Source organism: Callorhinus ursinus, unplaced genomic scaffold, assembly GCF_003265705.2.
Source record: "Callorhinus ursinus isolate GAN/ISIS: 27379988/994484 unplaced genomic scaffold, GSC_fseal_2.0 scaffold13, whole genome shotgun sequence".
In the NCBI taxonomy this organism is placed as follows: Eukaryota; Metazoa; Chordata; class Mammalia; order Carnivora; family Otariidae; genus Callorhinus; species Callorhinus ursinus.
The window spans coordinates 50,959,684-50,982,902 of NW_027397075.1; the positions used below are offsets into that span (position 1 = coordinate 50,959,684).

The 23,219-nt window shown below is 50.9% G+C and overlaps 1 protein-coding gene across 12 annotated transcripts in view; it reads left to right on the plus strand.

Annotated features, from left to right (window-relative positions):
- The window catches only part of PLXNA2 (plexin A2), a 209,639-nt gene that overhangs the window by 19,742 nt on the left and 166,678 nt on the right, over positions 1-23,219 (plus strand). For all 12 annotated transcript variants that reach the window (XM_025878096.2, XM_073900246.1, XM_073900245.1 and 9 more), the window contains exons 2-3: positions 4,512-5,782; positions 11,340-11,522. In XM_025878096.2, the coding sequence (XP_025733881.1) occupies positions 4,547-5,782; positions 11,340-11,522 (1,419 nt within the window). In that variant the 5' untranslated portion in view covers positions 4,512-4,546. The remainder of the gene's footprint in view (positions 1-4,511; positions 5,783-11,339; positions 11,523-23,219) is intronic.

The following is a 23,219-nucleotide window of genomic DNA, read 5'->3' on the forward strand; positions in this document are numbered from 1 at the left end:
GAAGGAAGGAAGGAAGGAAGGAAGGAAGGAAGGAAGGAAGGAAGGAAGGAAGGAAGGATGGTATCCCGACTCTAACTCCTCTTCCTATTGGCTCCTTTTGCTACAACGGAGACCAAGTGAAAGCATAGAAGCACATCACCCAGACCTCCTGGGAAGAGACACCAGAGCAGGTAGGTGGGGAGGAGAGAGTCCTGCCCTGAGCTGAACTGGAAGTGCCTGATTGTCATTTCCTCCCTGCTTTACCTCCGACACCTATAGCAGCTGATCTGGAAGGTATTAGATGCTTCCACTGGCTGTCCCCAACACCTGCCTCCTGAATCTTGATCAGGGAGACGGTGTCATCAAGCCCTCCAAATAAAATATTCAGTGATACTTGCTTCCCAAAGAGGCAAGTGTGGCCTCTCCTTGGCATGCAGCGTGCTCTGAGTAACACGTCTCCAGAGGCTTGGCTGATAGGGCGAGTGTCCTGGAGCAGCGTGTCCTGAATTGGGACTGGAGGTGGGGAGAAGAGAGGATAGGCAAGTTTTGGCTCTTGAGAATGCATCTGACAAACTGACTTCACAAACGGCCACAGAGAGAGAAATGATGGAAAGAAGGAGGCATCATTAAGGGAAAACTCCCCAGGTTGACATTAGACAGCTGGTATTAGGAAGAAATACTGGGTATACAAAGTCATAGGCACATGTTTGCTGGCTTCTACCAAACCGAGGCTGGAGAATTCCTTTTAAGACAGGTCATGGAATGGCGGAGTTCATGAAGAGCTGGAAATACTGACAAATAAATTATTAATAATAAAGGCTAATGTCTCTGGAACGTTTCAAATGGACATCATTCTAAGCGCGTTCTATGTATTAACTGACTTCATCGTCATAATCCTATGAGATAGATACTACTGCTAATCCCATTTTAGATAGATAAGGACAGAGCATCACAGAGTGGCTACGTACCTTGACCAAGTTCACACAGCTGTTGGCTCTGTTTGAATCCAAGCAGCTAAGTTCAGAGCTCATGCATTTAACCATTAGAGCATACTGTCTCTCACCAGAGGAACAAACGTTCTGCTTTCCTCTGAACTCAGATAGGAGACCTGATCCTTGCCAGCTGGCCCCGCCAATGGCTACTTGGTAATATCAGCCTTGGCATGGAGAGATGGAGGCTCCCAACTTGGCTGTTAAGTCCGTTGTCCTTGGGAAAGCCACATTCCCAAAGTGGACCGTGAGCCTCCCTTGCCAGCCCTGCACTGCAGACCATGCCTTCTCTTGACTCCTGTGCAACAGTACCTGCTGCTTCAAGATCAGAAGGTCCCAGGAGCTTTCGGTCCCAGAATAGATGTTGATAAAGGAATGGATGGTATCCCGAGGATAGACCTTGTGACGAAAAGGAATGAGAGGGAAACAGCCCACTATAGTGGTCTGTTGAGAACTCCTGGCCCAACCAGCCTTACCAGGTAGCGTGGAAGGACCTCAGTCTCAATGACAAACTCTAGAAGATAAAGGAAACAAGCCTCAAGGTTATCACTTCATCTGAAAGAAGAAGTCTTACAAACTGGTTAATTCAAGCACTCTTTATTTTAAGATCAAAGAGATAGGCTCAGGAAGATGCTAGACCGGTTTAAAGCCATAGTACTCATGGGGGAACACAGGCAGGATTTGAATCCTGTGTTCCCGAGTCGCCCCCCCCCCCCCGCCATACTCTTCCTCCTGCCCTAAGACTTCATAGCTATCACGCCATTTTTCCATTCATAGTTTACCTCCCAGCATTCTGTACTTCTACCAGCCTCTCTGCCGGCCGCTGAGAGGCTTTGTTGGGACTTGTGCAGTAGTATGATAGAGAAGATCACCTTGGATCTATTCCCTTTCCCCTAACACAGGCTTCTGAGATTGAGCGCCTTCACTGGGTCAGGGAGAGCTGGGCCTCAAGGTCTACCCACAGTGTTTATTCCCATGGAAAGGAAGACTATGAGCAAAAAGGGAGCTCAGGTGCTCCGGCAGGATTCCTGAAGTGCAGTCTCCTGGGGAGGCTTCAGTGATGATAATAACAGTTGGCACAAGTTGAGCACTGACTGTGTGCCAGGCGCCATGCTAAGAGGTTCCCCACGTCATCTCATTTGCTCTCGTGACAACCTTGAGAGGTACCTTCTGTCATTGCCCTCATTCTGCCAGAAAGGGGGATGAGACTTGGCTTGCCCCAGAGCCCAACTTGTCCCCAAATTGTGCCTAACAAAAGCCACTCACTATTCAAACTGTGCCTCAGGAGGAGAGTGAGCCGGGGAGCCGGGGGGGGGGGGGGGGGCGTGGGGTGACATGGTTGATCTTAACCTCACACCGTGTGCTTTGGTATTATCTCTGCTACCAGAACCTTCTTCCTCCAGACACGGGCTAAACATGTATGCTGCACGCATGTTGTGGAGAAGGCAGGAATGTAACATTCACCAGCTCAGTGCCAGGGTATCTGAGAGCACACTTTCTCAATGGCCAAACCCCACGTGTGGGGTGGTGACACTTCCACGGCCTCCCTCACAGCTCCTCATGGGACACCCTGCCCTCTGCCGGGCCAAAGGAGCTTTCCTACCCAGAGACAGGGGCATGCCCAGAATGGTCTCTGGTCGTTCCCAATCCAGCTGCAGAATGGGAGGATTCTGTTATTTCCTTTCCACAACTCCTCTTGAGGAATTCACGTCCTGCTACCGGCCCCAGGACGTCACTAAAAATAACCTCTGGTTTCCAAAACGAAAGCCCTGTCTGTCGGGAGGCTTTGCTGGTGCGCGCGTGGGGCCGGAAGGGCTGTGTCGGAGCCGCTGAGGTCAGCCTGGGCCTCATGCCGCTGGTGCCTTCCTCTTTCCAAGGAAGCCTGGGGCCTCATGAGTCACCCCAGAACACCCCAGTGGAGCCTGGTTGGAGGAGGGCGGTCAGGTGGGGCCTCGCTCTGGCACCATGGTGGCTGTCAGGCCTTGAGGAGGAGCGTTTCTAAAGACACAGAGCAAAAACTGCGGATTTCCAAGGTGGCGCCTGTTCTAATTCTAACCCATTCCAGCCAGATTTTGGGGGGGGGGGGACGCGGGGGGGACAAGGAGTTGAAGGAGACACGACTCTCCTAAGCCGTCTTGGAGCAAATTCTCCATCCTTGGTTTGGTTGTTTCCATTCCTGCCCAGAGTTCTGTCTGGACTTGTCTGAGAAGGTTGCCGGACAGTCTGTCCAGCTGGAGAGCAGATTTCTCTGCCAGACAGCTCGCTGCCTTGCCCCTGTCCCTGTCCCTGACAGTCAGGGGCAGTGCTCTTAGAGATGGGACAAGCTCTACTCTCCCATCCACTCTGCCCAGGAGTCTGGAAGCTGTCCACAGGAGCCCCACCTTGCCCTCCTGGGCAGCTTCCTTAGAATACAGAAAAGCCTTAGGGTCTGGGGGTCGGAGGGGAAGGAGGAGCAGAGTCGGAACAGGAGAGTGACTGGACTTCAGGCAGGACAGGCTGAGGCCTGGCATGGACTTCATGCCTCCTTCAACAGCCACGGGGCCCCAGCAGGGGCTGGAATGAGACTGGCCATCGACTCACCTCCCTCTGCTCCTCCCCCCGTTCTCGAAACCCAGAACTCTTGCCCAGGTGGCTGAAGCCGGACTCAGGTAGCCAGTCCCCCTCAGCAAGGAGGCCGGCTCCTCCCGGGCTTCACCTGTAGAGAGGCCAAAGTGGGAGCACCTTCGGCTCACCAGAAAGGTGGTGGCTGCCATCCCCCTGTCCCAAAGCCGTGTGTGGGGGGGTGTCCACACTTCTCCCTGGGGCTGTTCAGGCCCCTGAATGGCACACGTGAGAACCCCGGTCCTATCAGTCTCCCCGTATTTCACTTTTCTAACAAGTTTCAACAGCTAACACTCAGGGCCTCTCCTTTCTGGAGACGACGAAGCTGAGGAGCAGTGGGGGGCACTGTTTTTCAGGATGAACAGCTCTTCTCCTTCCCTGTGGAGGGCAGAGCACGAGAAAGCGCTGAAATGCAGCAGTGTGAGAGGCTGGGTGGTCTGGAATGAGAAGGAATTTTAGTGGTGACATCAGGCTCTGGGAGTAGTTGACCTAGAGAGCCTGGAAGAGGGCCTTCTAAACAAGCTTTTCAAAACAGGAGAGATTTCCACTCGACCGGGAGAGGACAGACGTGACACCCGGGTAGGGAAGACCGGCTTTAGCGCTGACGCTCGGATCGACTGGCTGGGTGAACTTAAACAGTCTTTTAACCTCTCCAAGAGATAAAAACGTTGTCTTAAGAAGACAGAAATAGAGATGCTTTGTAAAGTAAAAAAAAAAAAAAAAAAAAAAGTATTTTACAGCGTAGAGGCTGGAGACCAAAATAGATAACAGGATTCCCTGAACATCCCAAAGAGGGGGAGAGTATATTAAAAATAGAAAAACCAAAACACAGAAGGAAGAGACTCAGAGCTAGCCGGGATTGGGACCCTGGGTCAAGCCATCCTACCCCCTCCTCCCAGGATTTGTTTTTTCCGTCTGACCAGTCTGCCTTGTGTCTTCCAGAACCATGTGAGGGCCAGCCCAGGAAGGTGGAGTAGATGAGAACTCCGAGGATCTGTGTCCTCCTTCCCTCGGCCCCACTCAGAATGGAACAGAGGCGGCCCTGGCCACGGGCTGCAGAGGCCGACAGCTGGGCTGTGGTTCTGCTCTCCATGGTCTGGGTGCTGCTGGCCCCCGGGGTCGCCGGCATGCCTCAGTTCAGCACCTTCCACTCGGAGAACCGGGACTGGACCTTCAACCACCTGACCGTGCACCGAGGCACGGGGGCAGTATACGTGGGGGCCATCAACAGGGTGTACAAGCTGACGGGCAACCTGACCATCCAGGTGGCTCACAAGACGGGGCCTGAAGAGGACAACAAGTCCTGTTACCCACCGCTCATCGTGCAGCCCTGTGGCGAGGTGCTGACCCTCACCAACAACGTCAACAAGCTGCTCATCATCGACTACTCGGAGAACCGCCTGCTGGCCTGCGGGAGCCTCTACCAAGGGGTGTGCAAGCTGCTGCGGCTGGACGACCTGTTCATCCTGGTGGAGCCGTCGCACAAGAAGGAGCACTACCTGTCCAGCGTCAACAAGACCGGCACGATGTACGGCGTGATTGTGCGCTCGGACGGCGAGGACGGCAAGCTGTTCATCGGCACCGCCGTGGACGGCAAGCAGGATTACTTCCCAACCCTGTCCAGCCGGAAGCTGCCCCGCGACCCCGAGTCGTCCGCCATGCTCGACTACGAGCTGCACAGCGACTTCGTCTCCTCCCTCATCAAGATCCCCTCCGACACCCTGGCCCTGGTCGCCCACTTCGACATCTTCTACATCTACGGCTTCGCCAGCGGGGGCTTCGTCTACTTCCTGACGGTGCAGCCCGAGACCCCTGAGGGCGTGGCCATCAACTCGGCGGGGGACCTGTTCTACACGTCCCGCATCGTTCGCCTCTGCAAGGACGATCCCAAGTTCCACTCCTACGTGTCCCTGCCCTTCGGCTGCACTCGGGCCGGCGTGGAGTACCGCCTCCTGCAGGCCGCTTACCTCGCCAAACCCGGGGACTCCCTGGCCCAGGCCTTCAATATCAGTGGCCAGGATGATGTGCTCTTTGCTATCTTCTCCAAAGGGCAGAAGCAGTACCACCACCCGCCAGACGACTCTGCCCTCTGTGCCTTCCCCATTCGGGCCATCAACCTGCAGATCAAGGAGCGCCTGCAGTCCTGCTACCAGGGGGAGGGCAACCTGGAGCTCAACTGGCTCCTGGGGAAGGACGTCCAGTGCACCAAGGCGGTAAGGAGGCGCTCCCCTCCCTCTCCCCCTGCTCCCGCCCTCCCGGCGTCCATTCTCTGGCAGGTGACCCGGTGCGCACCCTGTTCAACTGGGCCACCCACAGCCTCAAAAGACAGGGGTTTTCAGGTTCACGTTATCTGGTTAGAACCAGGAACACAGAGCCTGACCTAGACCCGACACTTGGAGTGTGTGTGTTGATCCACCGAGTCGTTCCAAAAATGCACAGCGAGTGCCTGCACCACACCAGGCACCGGTGTAGGCCCGGCCGGCTTCTGAAGCCACCGAGCCAGCGAAGTGCCCTGCCTTCGTGGAGCTTTCATGAGTGAGGGGTGACAAATAAATACCTGAGATGTGTAGTCTGTCAGAAGACGATAATTACTGTAGAGAAAAATGAAGCAGGGAAGAGGGAGGGGCAGTACCCAGGAAGATTGATTCATTGAAAAAGTGGCATTTGAGCAAAGACTGAGGAAGGTAAGGAAGTGAGTCATGTTGCTATCTGGGGAAAACATTCCGGAGAGGGAGCAGCAAGTGCAAAGAATTCAGGGCATTCCTGGTGTGTGTGAAGAGGTAGGGAGGCCGCTGCAGCTGGATCGGGGCGTGTGGGAGAAACAGTGGTAGGGGATGAGGCCGGGCAGCAATGACAGGGACCAGATCGTGCACATGGAGGGCTTTGTAGGCCACTGGGAAGCCAAGTGCAGGAGTCGAGTAGTCAGAGGGATATGTAAGTCGGAGGAGAGGGAAAGGAGTCAAGCTTGACTGGTAGATTGAAAACTAGGGAAGAAGAATCCAGCGTCTGGGCAAAGGGAAAAGAGGAGAGGAAGGGAAGCTTGGGATCCAAACCTGAGGACAGCAGATACAAGAACATCAGTGGCGAGCACTGTCCTGACAGAGGGTCAAGATGCTGCCATCTAAGTGGTCACCGCAATCTATACATCCACCCATCTGTCCGTCCATCATCCATCCATCCATCATCCATCCATCTATCCATCCCTCTATCCATCCATCACCCATCCATTCATCCACCCATCCATCCATTTAACAAGAGACTATTGAAGATGTTCTGAGTGCCTAGCACTGTCCCGGGCACTGGGGATGCACACATAAAAAAGATGTGATAACTACTCTCACATGTCTCATAATCTAGTGGGAAAGAGAGAGAAAGGGAGAGGGAAAGAGAGGGAGATACTGGCAATGTAATACAGTGGCTAGGAGTTTGGGCCTCAGAGACAAAGATCACAGTCCAGATACTATCTGTGCCGCTTCCTGGCTTCAAAAGTAATTTAATGTCTCTACATTATCATCTGTGAAATGGGGATCATAATGCTACCTCGTGGGATGATCAGATAGGATAATACATGGCACAGATTAGCACTGTGTTAGGTTTACCCATTATTAGTTAACTATCAGGATGTGTGACAAGTGCTAAGACAGATTTCTGTGCAAAGTGTCGTGGCCTCTGGATTTGCAGCCTGGGGAAAAATCTGAGACCAAGGGGCCCGTATGGCCTTTTGTGTACCCTAAATTGAGGGTGCCTGCTATTGGAAGCGAAAACCACATCTTAAAGCAAGAAAACAGGTCATGCCTCATCTGTGCTTCTGTTCCCACCATCATTTGCTTGGTATGATAGGATAGTGGCTAAGACAATAGACTTTGAAGTCCAGTGGATTTGTACTTAAAAATCAGTTCTGCCACTTAAAACTGTATGACTCTGGGCAAGCTATGTATTTGGTCTGAATTGTAATTTTTCATCTTTAAAATAGAGATAAGACTGCCCTCTTTTTATGACTGTTATGGAGATCAAATAGAAAATGTATATGAAGTGCTTAGCACCATACTTGACACATAATAAGTATTCAGTAAATGGAAGCTATAATTGTTAATATTAATCACAATGACAGAACCGGTTATTTGCTCTTGTTTCACTTTTATTTTTTTTTAAAGATTTATTTATTTATTTTAGAGAGACAGAGAGAGAGAGAGAGAGAGCACATGGGCCAGAGGGGCAGAGGGAGGAGGAGAGAGAATCTCAAGCAGACTCCCTGATCTCTCCCTGAGATCAGGGCCCTGAGATCACAACCTGAGCCAAAACCAAGAGTCAGATGCTTAACCGACTGTACCACCTAGGCACCCATATTATTTCACTTTTATTAAATGAGGAGGTTGAACTAGATAATCTCCAAAGTTCTTTACAGCACTGATATTCTGTACCTTATGGTCCCCAATCAGTCAGGAGAGGTGGAGAGGAAATGCAAGGGTTAACCCCCTTCCAGAGTCCTGCCTGGTTCCCATTGCCCAGAGGGGGCCTTGTCAGGAGGAAACTGCTGATTCCTGCCTGCTTCTGAGCCAGAGGGAAGAGGAAGCCTACACCCTTCTCTGGCTCCAGTGGCTTGCAGAGAGACAAGCCTGGGCTAGTGACCAAAGAGCAACAAAGGCACTGGGAGAGAGGTGACAGGTGGGACCAGGACCTCAGAGAATAGCCCCTTCTCAGCCCCCTGTCCCACCCCTGAGAGTCACACTCATCTGGTGCAACCTTTACAGCAGGGTGGGCAGGGAAGCTGGAATAGGAGTTGCTGCTTAAAATCTTTATAATCTAAGGAGTCCCAGACGTGGGGATCCAGAAACATTTGGTGGCCCTGGAGAGAGTTAGGGATGGGTGAGCGAAGCTGTGGTCCCAGGGCTTAATTTTAACATAATCTCTGGACTGGTGTGGAGCTCTCAGATGAAGGACGTGAGCTTTGCACCCAGAAAAGGGATGAGGAGGAGGACTATCACTCACTGAATGGAAGCTCTGTACTGAAGACTGAGCTGGGCAATTTAAGTGGTATCTTATGCGAGCCTCGGTATAACCCTATGGAGCAAAGAGGATCATCCCCATCTGGCAGATGGAAAAACAAAGGCTTACAAAGCTGAAGTAAATTACTTAAATCTACACAACTCTAATGACAAAGCAGGCATCTGAGATCAGCTCAGCCCATATGACTTCTGAGTCCAAGCTCTTTCTGTTTAGCCTTGCTGCTGCTAAGGAAAACCATACATCAATCTCTCACCATTTGAGCAGAAATAAAGGGGCATCAACTATTTGGAAACACCTGACAATTCAGAGAAGTGAGAAAGAAATGCCAGTCAACTCCAGGGGCTGAGGTTCTAGAAAAAAAAAAAAATTCCCTTATAGTTCTGGAGATTTTAGAATCAGGAGGAATGTAGAGAAATCCATAGTCACTGGCAAGTTTTCTTGCTTTTGTCATCATTTCTCAGAATTTGGCTTGGACTATGCCTATGCCCAGACTTTTCAGCCTTACCAGCCCCTGGAGAAAGTGGGAAAGAAACTGAAGCCCTGAATCAAGGACTTTCAGAGCTAAAGAAAGCTTGACCATCACCTCGTCCAATCCCTTCACTTTACAGAGGCTCAGAGAGGGTCTGTGATATACCAAGGTCACATGGTTGGATAGTGGTAGTGACAGGACTACAGTTTAGATTTCTTGAGTCTTACCAGGGTACCTGCTGCATACAGTGTAGTGATAAGAAAGAGAAGTAGAAAATGTAAAACGTGGTAACTGATTCCTCTGAGCTGCCTTTCTTGGGAGCTAGAAATTTCCATCACTGGGTCTAGTGATGTGCTAGTAAATATTACACAGTTGGTTATGTGCAGAGAGTGGGGGTGGAGTGGGGACACCTGATTTGAAGCACTTGCCAATTTCCAAGGTGTAAATACTCCCACCGTGGCCAAGTTCAAGCCACCAGTGTGATGCCACTGAATGCAGACAGGTGTACAGTCATCCCTCATGAGCTGTCCAGCATGCCACCACTTCACTCCCTTCTTAAGGAGCTTATCTCTTCTGCTGTGTCTCCCTATTATCCAGTTGTTCAAGGTCATCCTTAACCTGAATGTTAGTCCCTTTGCTAAAGAATGCATACATTCACACACACACACACACACACACACACACACACACACACACAGGCACACCATACACTCACACACACACAAGGGCAGCTCCACCTTTCCCACCAGTATCAGAGGCAGCGAAACACCAAGGACTCACAAGGTCCGAGTCTCTCTTCCCTTTGGATCGGAGAAGGAAACAGAAGGGAAGTCCCTGGGTTAGCCATCACACGCCCTAGCTCATAAACCAATTCTTCCAAGGAAATCAGCTGTCAGTGAATGATGCACCAGCTTGTTCTTCCCCGGTGAGGGTGAGAGGAGGAAGCGGAAGGGAACAGTTTGCAGGTTTCTCCCTCATGCTTTCTATGTTTCCCACAATAGTCATTTCCTTCCTTCTCTGGGCTGCCTACTCAGACCCAGGAGGAACAGCCAACACAGGACTCTGGGTTCCTTCTGGCCTGGAGTCTGCAGCCTCTGCCCACAGGATTCCTGGTTGTACAGTCAGCTGGGGTGTCTCAGGGGACCCATCATGACCCAGCCCCAGGCTAGGCTCTGTGCAGGCAAAACAAACCCCTTGGCAGCCCCCGTCCTCAGGAAGCATGCAGTCTTCTTCTTGTTCTTGTTCTTCTTCTTGTTCTTGTTCTTCTTCTTGTTCTTGTTCTTCTTCTTCTTTTAACTTAGTGAGATCTTAGAAATAATCCATTTACTATCCCATTTAACAAGCCCAAGAGAGGATATTACTGTTCTAGGTTTACACAGCCCCTTAGCAGTTGAGCAGAGGCCAGAATTCAGGTCTTCCTACTTTGGGGTAAGCGAATTTTTCATTGGCTCAGGGTGGTCTTCTTTCCAAGGTGCCCCAGTGTCTCCTGAAAGAGACTCTTTATCCAGGCACACCACCAGTCCCTTCAAAAGCCCAGTAACAGGAAGGCTCTCACCTCCAGCATTCTCTTGTGTTTCTATCTCTGTGAGCCTGGCTGAAGACCTATAGTATACAATAATAGAAACCGTTGTACGACTTAACAAAGCTCTGAGGAATGGATTCTTCCATTTGCTCTTCAATAATTTTCCCAGAAAAGTGGTCAAGCAGTATGACAAATGAAGAAACTGAAATTTATGCAGGTGAAGTAAGTTTTCCAAAGTATGACGGCCTGCCCAATGTTATGATGATTAATTTCAATCTATCCCTGGTATAGGATCTGGTGAATAATGGGATGCCCGAAGGAAGACCTGGCAGCCCAAGACAGAAACCCTCTCCAGCGGATGGAAATCCTGTGATTTCCATCACACTTCCAGACAGAATCTCCCCTGTCTAAATAGAAGCATGCCTACAGAAGGGTCTGGTCCCCAGGGACATTAAAATGACCAGAAAATGAGTGCAAGCAATCAGCTTTCCAGATGACCCCTGATCCCTTGGCAGAAGAGTGGATGAGTGGCTGTGGGTTAGGGTGAGGAAGGCTGCAGACCCCTTGCTCTGGTTTCACAGGAGCCAGAGTGGGATTTGTGAGTCCCTTGGTGAGATGTTTTTGTTTGAGGCATGTGTTAGGTTCCTGAACCCCACGCGTGTACCTCTGTGAGGCCTGGTGCCCTCGGGTTGACGGTTGGGTGGGGGCTCGTGTAAGGAGACTCTGCCCGACTTCTGCTGTCATTTACCCCAATCCCGTCCCTTCCCTCCAGCCGGTCCCCATCGACGACAACTTCTGTGGACTGGACATCAACCAGCCGCTGGGAGGCTCGACTGCAGTGGAGGGCCTGACCCTGTATACCACCAGCCGGGACCGCATGACCTCCGTGGCCTCCTACGTTTACAATGGCTACAGCGTGGTTTTTGTGGGGACGAAGAGCGGCAAGCTGAAAAAGGTAAGAGTCCATGAGCCCAGACACCCCAGTGCTGTCCAGCTGTTGGCAGAGATATGATACAGGCAACTCTTCCTTGTCTTGGAGGGGGTTAGAATCGGGGAGTAGGTAGGGGTTCATTTTGTGACTTATCTTCTAGCTGCTTCCTCCAGTCGTTAGTCGGCGAGTGTCTAGGGAAGGCAAGCATAGTTCAGTATTGCCCAAACTTCACGGAATTAGAAAGGCATCTCACTCTGAGGGTAGGAAAAATAAAATCACCCTTTATCCCCAAACCAAGTAGAACTGATGCTTTGACTATCTGCGTTATGAATCACCCACGTCACAAATCCCTCGCCACGGTTCATAGAATTGATGGCTCTGGTCAGAAGTCTTTGTTGCATCCAAAGCAGCTGGTCAGAGCAGGTGACTGGGCCCAATTCGAAGAATCCAAGCGTATGGTGCCCGAGTGAGAAACTGCCCTCCTGCCTTCCCTCGTCCTGCAATCACAGACTCTTTCCTGCCCTTCCGCTCCCCGCTCAAGACTTGAGCTGCCAGGAGGAAGTCAATATCTCATCTCATGCCTGCCATGGGCACCTCGGGAGGGCACTGGCTGGCTGGGGCCGGCAGCACAGAGGGCCTCTGGTGTGGCGGGCTGAAGCCAGGAGCTTGTACCTGCTTGTCTGGAGCTCAGGGTGCAGAGACGAGCGCAGTCCGGTTCGTTATGTGGGATTACAGCAGCCTCATTCTTTCCGGTCCCAGCTAATCCCCTTTTCCCAAGCTTACCCTTCTGCCACCTTTCCCCAGTCCCGCCACCTGTGGATCAAGGCCCGTGCAAGACCTCAGCGCATCTCACCCTTTGATGTTGACAGCCCCCCAGGCAGCTCTTTCCCCCAAATCCATTTAGAGCCCAGGGAGAGATGTCTTTGGGGAATGTGGAAGGAGGGGTGGCAGGGAGGGAGCCTGAGGAAGAATTTGCGAGTTCTGCTTGTTCTGAGTTGCGGCCAAGGTGAGAAACACTGGTCTAGGTTTATGTGGAGGTGCTGAACTGTCCGGACTGCTTCTGGTTCTCTTGATGCCAAGGCCCTTTAACCCTTTTCTCGCTCTGTGGAGAGGTTGCTACTTGTTGCCATCCTGTGCCCCTATTCTGCCTGGGACCGGGGACCTTGGCTTGGCCTTTAAGGTCCATGGAAGAGAGTATGGATGTGGTTCCTGCGTTTGCCTTTCCAGAACTGGGGGGAGGGGGAGTTGCCTTGGGAGATTCTACCAAGATTTAAAAGTGACATATTCCACTGGGCCAGTGTGGAATTCAGCGTGGACCCCTGCGGCTGGCTATTTCCCTGCAGGGTTATCTACTTGTATAGGCAGGTAGACTGAACCTTGCAGAGGAGCGTTGGGACAAGGAGCCTACAGGAATTGAATTCAAACCTGAACTCTCTCTGTCAAGCCAGGTACCCTAAGGGTCTTAACATCCATCCAGACGGGCTCCCCTTACTAAGTCATCTGCCCACAGAGACCGCCTTTTTCTCTAATGCACAAAGGCTTTTGAAGGGCCAGCAGTACCCACAGTGAGGCTGGTGCTCAGCACCTTCCCTAGTTCTTCCAGGGCCTTCACTCACTGTTCTGGATCATTTGTGTGACTGTTTGTCTCCTTTATTCCCTTGAAAGTTCTATTAAAGGCAGGGGTCATGCTCCATTCATATTTATTTACCTCCTTCTGCCTAATTCTTTCACCAAGTGTTCACACATGGGATAGGCCCCCAAGCTGCTTTTGAGAAATAGAACCATTCTAGGAAATCGTCGAGATCATCTGGCCCAATACGCTCATTGCTCGGCAGGGAAACTGAGGTCCAGAGAAAACAAGTGACTTGTCCAAGCATAGAGACTAGGACAGGTCACTGCTTGCCCTGACACTCAATTTGGCACCCTTTTTACTTAAAGAGGCAGCCACGGAGCACAGGGATGGAGGCCGAGAACTATCTTCAGGTCTAGGCTTGCTAAGGAGTTCAGCCAGGGACTCTTGCCTCCATTCTCATCAGTGCTGTGTCGGAGTTAAGGAATGAACAGTTGCTGACTGGGTGGGTGAGGAGAGAATAAAGGAAGAGAGATCCAGACAGATGCAAAGGAACCCTTGTGCTGACCTTCCCGTGTCTCTGTCCATCTTGTGCAGCACACACAGGGGGCTGCTTGGGGCATCTTTCCAAGCCACACACCCAAGTTAGCCAAGCTCTCCTGGCCTTGTTGGAATCCTGGTGGACAAGTCGCTACGGAGGCAAGTCAGCGGGTTCAAGGGCAAGGCTAGGGGCGTGGCTGCCCACGGCTTGTTCCAACCTGCACGGTGGCCACTCCTCAGTCTTCACTTGGCCTTTCTTTGGCTGTTTCCATGAGCTCATAATATCGCTCCTTCTACTGTGCAGCCCGCCCTTCCTTTCCACCCACGCTCCTTTGAGGCACCTGATACTTATACCATGGCTCCCACTAGCCTCCCATTTACCCACCCGCTTGCCCCCGCCCTCTCCAGAGCATCAGTCCATGAGGAATTTGTGGAATGTCCCCAGGAAACTCTACCATGGTCCAGGCCCCATAGCTCTTTCAACACAGGAAGGAAAATAAAGAAAAAAAACAGCTAAGAGTTTGGAAAGGCGGGGGGGGGGGGAGCAGGGTGCGTCAGAACTGTTCACTTCTTCCCTGCCTGACCAGGCGTCTGTCAGACAGTCCAGCCCTCGTCCACTGCAGCCATTGGAACAGGATGTCCCTCTGTGGGGAAGCATAGAGGACGCAGAGACCATGGCATGACCGTGAGGGGCTCTTACGTGCTGTGTCACATACTTGCTCGTACCCTGTTCTCTGCTAGACGCTGGGGGAGCATCGCAGACTAGGCCTTCTGAGCCCCAAGCCTGCGGAAGGAGCAGGCAGAATAAGGATAGGACCTCAAAGCCGAGGTGGGTCATACCTGTATTGGCTAGGGGTCAGTGCACTACAGGTGGTAAGAAGACAGGCATACGGCCCACCACAGGGATGGAACAATGGCAGAGAAACCAACCACTATGGTGTGATTGACCTTGAAGGCTTTACTGAGGAGGAAGGGATGAGAAACTGATGACTTGACAAATGGCGGGGAGAGAGAAGGGCCTTCTAGACCTTGGGTGCCACACTGAGAAGGTGCAGAGCCTGTGCCCAGAAGGTCTAGAGTGCACAGGGGGTTTGGAGGATTGGTGAGGGGAAGGTCAAGCTGGAGCACTGTGAGGGTCCAGGCCTGGGAGGACCAAGTGAAAAGGATCTTGGGATCTTTGCTGACCACAAGATCAACAGGAACCAACTGGGTGATGCCGATTTCCCAAAATCAATTAGTCTTCACTGCACTAATAGGAGAATAATTTCCCGGTCATGAGACCTGGTGGAGTTACGCTATGTGAAGAATATTTTAAAAAGGGTAGTAACTCAAGGAAAGAAGAGGAAAGGAGGAAACAAAATATCTTTCCTCAGATAATACAACTTACTGAGCACTTATTATATGTCAGGTGTTATTCTAAGAGCTTTATAGCTGTTAACTCATTTAATATTGATATAATTCTGGGAGGGAGGTGCTATTATCACCTCCATTTTACAGATGAAGAAATAGAGGCCAAGAAAGGTAAAGATGTTCATCTGACGCCACAGAGCTAGTAAATGGCAGAGCCAGAATTTGAACCTTCATCGTCTGGTTTCGCAGTTCACATACTTAGCCATCAAGCTGTGGAAGACGAACTAGACTTACCTGGTGTGGCTCCAGAGGGCAGAATAGAACCTGTGAGCAGGAGTGACAGTAAAGCACCTTTCCACTTACTATAAGGAGGAAGTTTCTGGTAGCCAAACTGTCCCAACATGGAAAGACTTGACTCAAGAGGGAATGAGCTCCCAGTCAGTGGAAATATCTAGGTCACCGACCAGGGATGCTGTGGAGGAGCTCCTACGCCTGCCACATGATCCTTATGCCACCACTGTTCCCCTGACTCCTTCAGTAGGAGTGGGCGTGAAGGGAGGGTAGGCTGTGGCAGAGAGGAAGAGCAGAGAGAGGGAAGCCGAGGCACCCTGCTTGTGGGCTTTGGAGTCACGGACTGGGTTCAGCTTGCTCTCAGAGTGTAGCAGAAAGCCCTCAGGGTCAAGGAAGAGGTGAGGGTACAGAAAGGGCAAGGCATGGCCAAGATGTTGAGAACAGGCAGGCCTGGGGGTGGATATAAGGGAGGGGAAAGTGGGGTATTCTGGGTAGGGGCACAGTGGTGTGGTGGCTAAGGACAGGCTGAGAATCCAGAGAAGAGAGGCAGGGAGCTCATGATGAAGCAGGTGGAGGAAGCACAGTGGCATCAGGAACTGCAAACTCATTGACTAAGACTTCCCAGCTGGAAAGGAGGAGCCCAGGAGGCAGTTGGAGCACAAGTCATGGGGCAAAGGAAGGAAAAAGGTGGGCTGAGAAGCTGCAAGGACATGGGAGGGAGGACTCTCTCCAGGTTCGGGGCAGAGTCCTTCTCATTCCTTCTCTCTCTTAATGACTGCTGAAGCTTCTGCCTCAGTCCCAGCTTTACGTCCCTGCAGGCTTCCCCTAACCCCTCAGTCCCAGGGCCTTCCCCAGCAGCAGGGGTTGTTGGCTTTCTGTTCTCTGTCCCCACTGGAAAACTTACCTGCTGCTCAGGGACTGGTGACACGTCCTTTACCCTGTCCCTCCAAGCATTTTTGAGTAGCCCCCTCCTCAGACCCCTCACAGCATGCAAGTTTGCTCTGATGGCATCCAACACGGGAGCAGCTACTAATGTGTCCACTTGAGATTCACAGATTCTGAAGGGCAGGGACCCTCTCATGTTATGTCACCCTTCCCCATGGCCAGATCCAACATTGCTCGCACGTTAGGTGCTCATTAAACTTATCTCCAATATATTGGGTGCCGCCTTCCTATGCCAGACACCTATTTGCACTGATCGGAAGAGAACCAGATGCCAAGAGTGACCACTGTTGACGTGGCTGGTTTGTGAGGGAAGGAAGTTATGCTGCGGTAGATATGTCAAGGGGCGGGGAGTGGCGGTGGGATGAGGTGTCAAGAAAACGGGAGAGCTTGGTGGGTAACAGGAAAAGTTTATGAACAACACTTGGAAGAGGGTGGGCAGGACTCTCAGACATGGTGACCGGAGTGGAAGAAGGCAATCATGTTTACACTGTTGCCTGGAGATCCCCAGAATAGCATGGCCAGCCATCTGCCTCCCTTGGATCAGACGCAGGCTGGCTGACCGCAGGGAGCAGGTGCAAATGCCCAGGTAGCCACCGCCCTGCCCCCATCCTGCCAAGCCCTCCCTTTATAGGACTCTTGGACAGTTTTAGAAATCCACAGAGACTTTGCCCTTTTCACGTTCTGGGGAGAGCCCTGGCCTCTTTTGGCACCACCTCCTTTCCCGTTAGCTAACCGGCATGGCCACGGAAATGCCTGTGAAATTCTTGAGGAAAATTCTGTCTTTCCCTAAGGGACATACCAACCAATCCAAGGTCTCCCATCTGCAGCCCACAGGAAGCCCCGACGCCCCAAGCCCATTCTTCTTTTTTCTAACTTCACAAACGGTTTACTGACCAAAGCCAGGAAAATGGAGCTCCTTGCAGAAGCAGCTTAGGCACTGGAAAAAATCCATCAAGAGCACCAAAGTCATCACTCTCCTAAGCCCCAGGGTTATTGCTCAGCTGTTTGATAACACTGATTATTTACAAGATACCTTCCTACGGTCCTTTTCATCTTCTGAGACCACTTCAAGGAAATATGGTGATTGCCCCCTGCATCTCCGCCCCATTTTGCAGATGTGGAAAACGGAGCCATGGAGACACAAAGTATCCTCCCTAAGGTTTCACGGCCCCTCTATTGGTACTATTGACATTGGCCTTCATACTTCCTCCCCAAACACCCAGAAGTTCCTAACCTGTTACTTGACTTCCTCATTGGGTGGAGTTGTCTTGGCGGACTGGAGGCCAAATTGGATGAAAAGCTGAGAAACATGCTTGTCTGTCTGTGCCAACCCCACCAAACAATAGCCACTCATTCTTCTGAGTGGAAATGATTCACTCATTTCTCAGTGGGAACCCTGGATTGAGTAAACAACCAGGGCCATGGGTCCAAGTCTAGGCGACCTCGCGGCTCTCCTGGCCCTCGTGATGGCTGACCCGAAGCCCTGGCCCCCTAGGGCATCTCAGCAGTGCCGGGGGGCTGGGGTCGTGGGGAGCAGACACCCTCTCCCGCTTTCCCCAGAGCCTGTGGAGAAGAGCCGGGGTGGTGATTCCGAGCGCACCACCACATCCCCAGTAATGAGTTTGGCTCCCTGCCCAGGCTCCTGCCGCCAAAAGCGCTGTTTGTTTTGTTGTTTTATAGGCCTCTTGGGTCCCAAGAACTGGTCTTCTGAAAGCTGGGAACCACAACACTTGGTTGGCACCTGGAAGGAGGCATATTTTTACAGAATCCCCCCACACCCCTCACCCCTGGCCACCACATCCCTCTGCTTGACCACGACAGGTGCAGAGAGGGGGTGTGGGTTTCTATCCAGAACCCCAGCTGCCCCCCAGGGAGGAGGCCCTGATCTCCCAGAGCCATTCTGAAAGGGGGAGACGCTAAAGATTCACTTATTTTTTTGCACCTTTGTGCAGCTCCATAGAGGCTTCCATCCTGGACGGTCCCTGTAGGAGGCATCAGGCTGTGTGCTCAGCAGGCCGCTTTGCCTTCCAAGAGGGAGCCCCTGGGGCTTGAGGCTTTATCTCAGGACAGGTGAAACACAGGGAACTGGGTTTCAGGGACGGGGTGGAGGAGGGATAAGGTTTCAAGCTCACAGAATCCAGGTGACCCACATAAGGCCGCACAGAATTTTTCAGGGACCAAGGTGCTAATATTTACAGAGCTCTCATCTTTAGGAAAATACAAAGCACATCCTTTTAGGCCATTGAGCCTTGCCTGCCCGTGGATACAGGACAGGCACATGTATGTCGGGGTTGGAGGGGACCTCCAAAGGCTACCTGGTCTGTTCCTCTGCCTTCAGGTAGAAACCGATTTGCATAAGGAAGAGTATAGGGGCTTACAGGGTGTAGTCCTGGCCTCCACGTCAGTTTCTTCATCTGTAACATGTGAGTAATGACGGTATTTGCCTCATGAGCTTCTGCTGAGGATTCAACGAAATGATACATCATTGGACTAAAAATGATTGAGTACCTACTATGTGCCATTTTCTGGGTAAACAGTTGTCAACACGCCTGCCCTCATGAAGATTATATCTTACTTTCGAAAGACAGACTGAAAAAAAAATAAGTCAGCACAATTTATAGTATGTTTGGAAGAAAATAAGTGCTAGTAGGAAGAGTAGAGTGTGGTGAATAATTCCTGTACAGCATGGTGCGGGCTTTGAGCATATTTGCTCTTAAATATCACTTCTATTGTGACTTAACATGTGAGCCTCGATTTTTTCCTTCTGTGGAGTGGGGTGGTAATAAACACTTTGCATAGTTGTTGGAAGGACCAAATGAAATCGTGTACGAAAAGTACTTACTATTAAGCGTTTGGCAAAAAAGTGCTTTGCGATCGTTATTACTAATACCTGTGAGGCTTTCCCCAAATCCCACTTCTTGTCTGGCTCCCTGGGAGAAGGGGGCTGTCAGATCAGCCTCCTGTTTTAGTGACATGTTCGCAAGGTCAGATAGAGGAAGAGAATCCTGCCCCCTTTCCCCCACCCCCAGCCTGAGTCATGGGAAAAAAATACTTAGAGGACTAGACCAGCTGAGCCGAACTAATCTAATCCTGCTGGACATTGGCATCCAGCTGCATTAGTCACCAGTGAGAGCTTTCTGAGAGTTCCACCAAACAATATGAAGGGACCCCTCCCCTGGGCAGGGCTGGGGGAAGTGGCCGGTGGCTCTTGCAGCTTTGCAGAATTAACAACAGAGCCTTGCCCTGTCCCATGCATGCTCCCAAGCCGACCACAATATCCTCGTGCTGTTCGCTCTGCCTCGGATTCACTATGGAACTTGGGGGGTGGGATGGGGGCGCTCAGTTTCCTCCACGGGCCCACTAATGCTGCCTCGCAGGACTGTCCTGCGTGGCAGACACGGCGGATATAAAGTACCTAATACAGAGCCCGATGCATAGTAGGTGCTCAATAAATGGCAGCCATTGCTACAGATGTGACTCTCACACATCTTACTGCTGTTACCACTTCCGTGCTATTACCAGGCTCTTCTTCCAGGGCCCAGATCCCCTGGGTTTTTATTAGCTCATTAATTCCATAACATTTTCTGATGACTAGGAAGGGTTGGGATATTTCTCTGCTCTGTTGCAGATGATGGTACAGAAATTCAGAGAGGTTAAGGACTTGCTCAGGGTCACAGGGTCAATCAAGGGAAGATGTGGGACTTGGAACCAGAGCTACAAATATTTCAGGTGGAGACAGGCCCAGCAGATACCTAGGTTGCTTCTATGGTTCAAGATGATGAAGCTGGAAGCTTGCAGCTACTTGAACTTCTGTTCTTCTTGTCATGTGTCCTTCCATCACATGTTCAGGGAAGCAGGGACTCCATGGAGACGCAAGGTGATGAAGGTCAACCTGAGTTTCTGTCCTTTGGAGCCCTTCCTAGGAGTCTGTCCCTCTGCTACAACCTCCAGAAAGGTTTCTAGGCTCTAAGGTGGGGCAGACGTTCAAGAGCCAGTGCCTCTGTGGTTGTCCCAATCCGGCACTACTCCTCTACCATGTTCTGGGTTTTTAAATCAAAAGCTACTGCCACCAGCCAGGTATCCCCACCTAACCCGGAAGGAACAATGACACTAATAGGCTTTAGTAACAAATCAGGGTTTCTCACCTTGACAGCTCAGGGTGGGTGAGAACGCAGCCCAGGATGGGGAGGGGCTGTGGAGTTGGGGCCCCCAGGGAGAAGGTGGACTCCCTCATGCAAGGTCAGAATCTCACCCTGATTTTATACCTAGAAAGGATCTCAGAAAACTGGTCCAGCCTACAGACTTCGGGCGGGTGAGATATTTATTGTTACATTTTATAGCTAAGATAGCTGATGCCTAGAAATGTGACATGATCCATTCACAATCACTCAGGTTCTTAGCATCAGAGGCAAGATTCAGATTCGGTGCTTCAATTCCAATTTTTGGTCCCTTCTCTTTATATCATATGAAGAATATTCTCTCTGCACAAAACATCCACCTCTTCCGGGCATACAAGCATTCCCTAAGCAGAATCTATGGGATCATTCTCCCGGGGACAAAAGTCTTCCTGAGCTTCCTGTCACAGGCCTGTCCACACAGCCTTGTTCTGGGATGACCAGCATCCCCAAGCCCTCTCCACATGCCTTGGGGATCTTAGCAGAGGCTGACCAGCAAGGAGGACTACTTGACCACAGAATGCTTGCCTTGGAACTAAGATGTTCTGACCTATCAGAAGAAAGCTGAATTAGGAATCTCAAGACTTACATGTTAGTCCTCTCTAGACATGCCACTTTTTTTTGAGGGGGGGGGTTCTCTTATTAATTAAACACTTACTATGTGCTAAGCACTGAGCTAACTGTTTTTTCAGTTAAGTCTCTTAATACCTTGTAAGATAAAGATTCATATTCTGTTTTCCGTATGAGCAAACTGAGGCTCAACAAAGTGAAGTAACTTGACAGAGTCACATGGCTCCTCAGTGGAGAGCTGGAATCTGAGTCCAGACCTGTGCCTTGGTAAGCACTGGCTTTGAGCACTCTGTTGGCCTTCTCCCATTGGTCCCTCTGCAACCTACCACCTGCCCTTCAGAGAGAGGCCAGGAGAGGCACGAGAGAAGCGTGGAAGGGCTAATGCTTTGCACTCTTTCGAGCGACAATGCCCTGGGAACCCAGGGCATGGCAGCTGTCACCTCGGCACATGCTGCCTTGTGTCACCCCCTCGGGCCTCCTCTTCCCCCTCCCCACCCATCTCAGCCCAGGCCACAATGGATGGGGTGGCAGCCCTTTGTGCCACACACAGTCCCCAGCTGACTCTCCTTTCTCCAGGCATCATTGTTTGCCGTGAGCTCTCTGAAGGGAAGACAAAGGAGTGTTGCTGACAAGGCCAAGAGCGGCTGTGTAAAGCGTAGGGGCCTCGGCCCATCACCCGTGCATCCCTTGGAGCCCCCAGGCTCTTCTTCAAAGATGCTGTCTGGGTTCTTTTGTGTGCCAGTCATACCCATTCAGAGATGGCAGGGCAAAGGTTCCAGGGGGGCGGTAGGGGGATACTGAAAAATGGAGTCATTTTGATCTGGCAAAATTGGAAGAGACATTAATGCAATAGTTAGCAGCAAACCTCCGCTAGGGGGATGTGCCCGAATGCTTGTTCTCTGTTTATGGGGCTTATGCAGTTCCATCAATATTGATGCCTGATGCCTTTGATTCTGACACTAATCATTGCTATGAATTAAATTTGCAGCCATATAATTAGGATTGCTATTAATAGGGCCCTGAGCTAAGCACTATGATGCCGCGTGTCTTTTTCTTGATAGAGAATGGCATCCTTGGAACTCTGCTAATGGGGCACACCTGGGATTTGCCAAGAATGATGTGAAAATTGTACATTCTATATTTGTATTGGGCCTTTACTGAAATACCAGCAAGCCAACGTGAGGCTGGAGGAAAGGTTCCCTCCTGCCCACTGCTGTGGGCAGCAACAAGGTGTGTCTCCAACTCTTTAAAGTCGGTAGGAATGGCTATTTCAGAGCCAATGGTGGTTGCTCATGGTCAAGCCTCTGACAGGAGCTCATGGTCCAGCTCATAGTCCGGAAGGTCTTCCTTAAGTCTAACCTAATACGAGTTAGCTTAGGCTAAGAGACTGGATACTATGGTATCTTCTTTTTCAGACTTCAATGTGGCTATGAGTCAACTAAGGGAAGAGGAATGTTTCTTTATGCTCTAAGCTTGGTTGAAAGGGGCTGAGCCAAGCCCCTATTGAGAGGCCCCGTTGGGCCTCATTTCTAGGCAGATGATTGGGCAAGACCCACACTCACAGCTGATCTTAAGGCCCCTCACCCAGAGAGCTCCCTGGACCACAGAGCACCAGTTAACCTCACACCTAAAAGAACCTGCTTCTACACGTGGTGGGAAAGAATGAGCTGTCTCTCATGACGAGATGCTTTTCTGGATAAATTTGTAGCATATTTATTTACTGGTGAACCTTGTCTGTGGTTATGATCAGGCCCTCAGTTCAGCAGTGCCCCATTGCCCCATTCACCCTCAGTCTCAGTAATTCATCACGCACCCAAGACTTCTCTAACCTCTGCTAACAATAGAATGTGTGGTGACACCCCCCACACCTTATCACTTAGAATAATAATATGCACCCGTTGACATAAGGGATGCATTAGTCCCTGCTCTTACGACCTTCATCTGAAAATAATTTTTCCTCCAAATCATCATTTATTGATTTTTTTCCTTTCATATTTTTAAATCGTTGTGAGAAGACAATGGTTTGAGTTCAAGTCCTGACCCTACTATTTATAAAGCATATGACCCTGGCTAAGTTACTTAACCTCCTGGAAACTTGGAGTTGAAGGTGATGATAGTAATGTCTAAATCATAAAGATGATAATAAAGTTCAGGAAGTAGCTAAATTGCTTATCACAGGTCTTCTGCACCTAAGCACAGTCCCCATTCCCCTCTTCTCTGTCTCCTGGCATGTAGACCCAGGTACAGAAGACAAAGGGGTAGCTCTCGGTACCCAGGGCC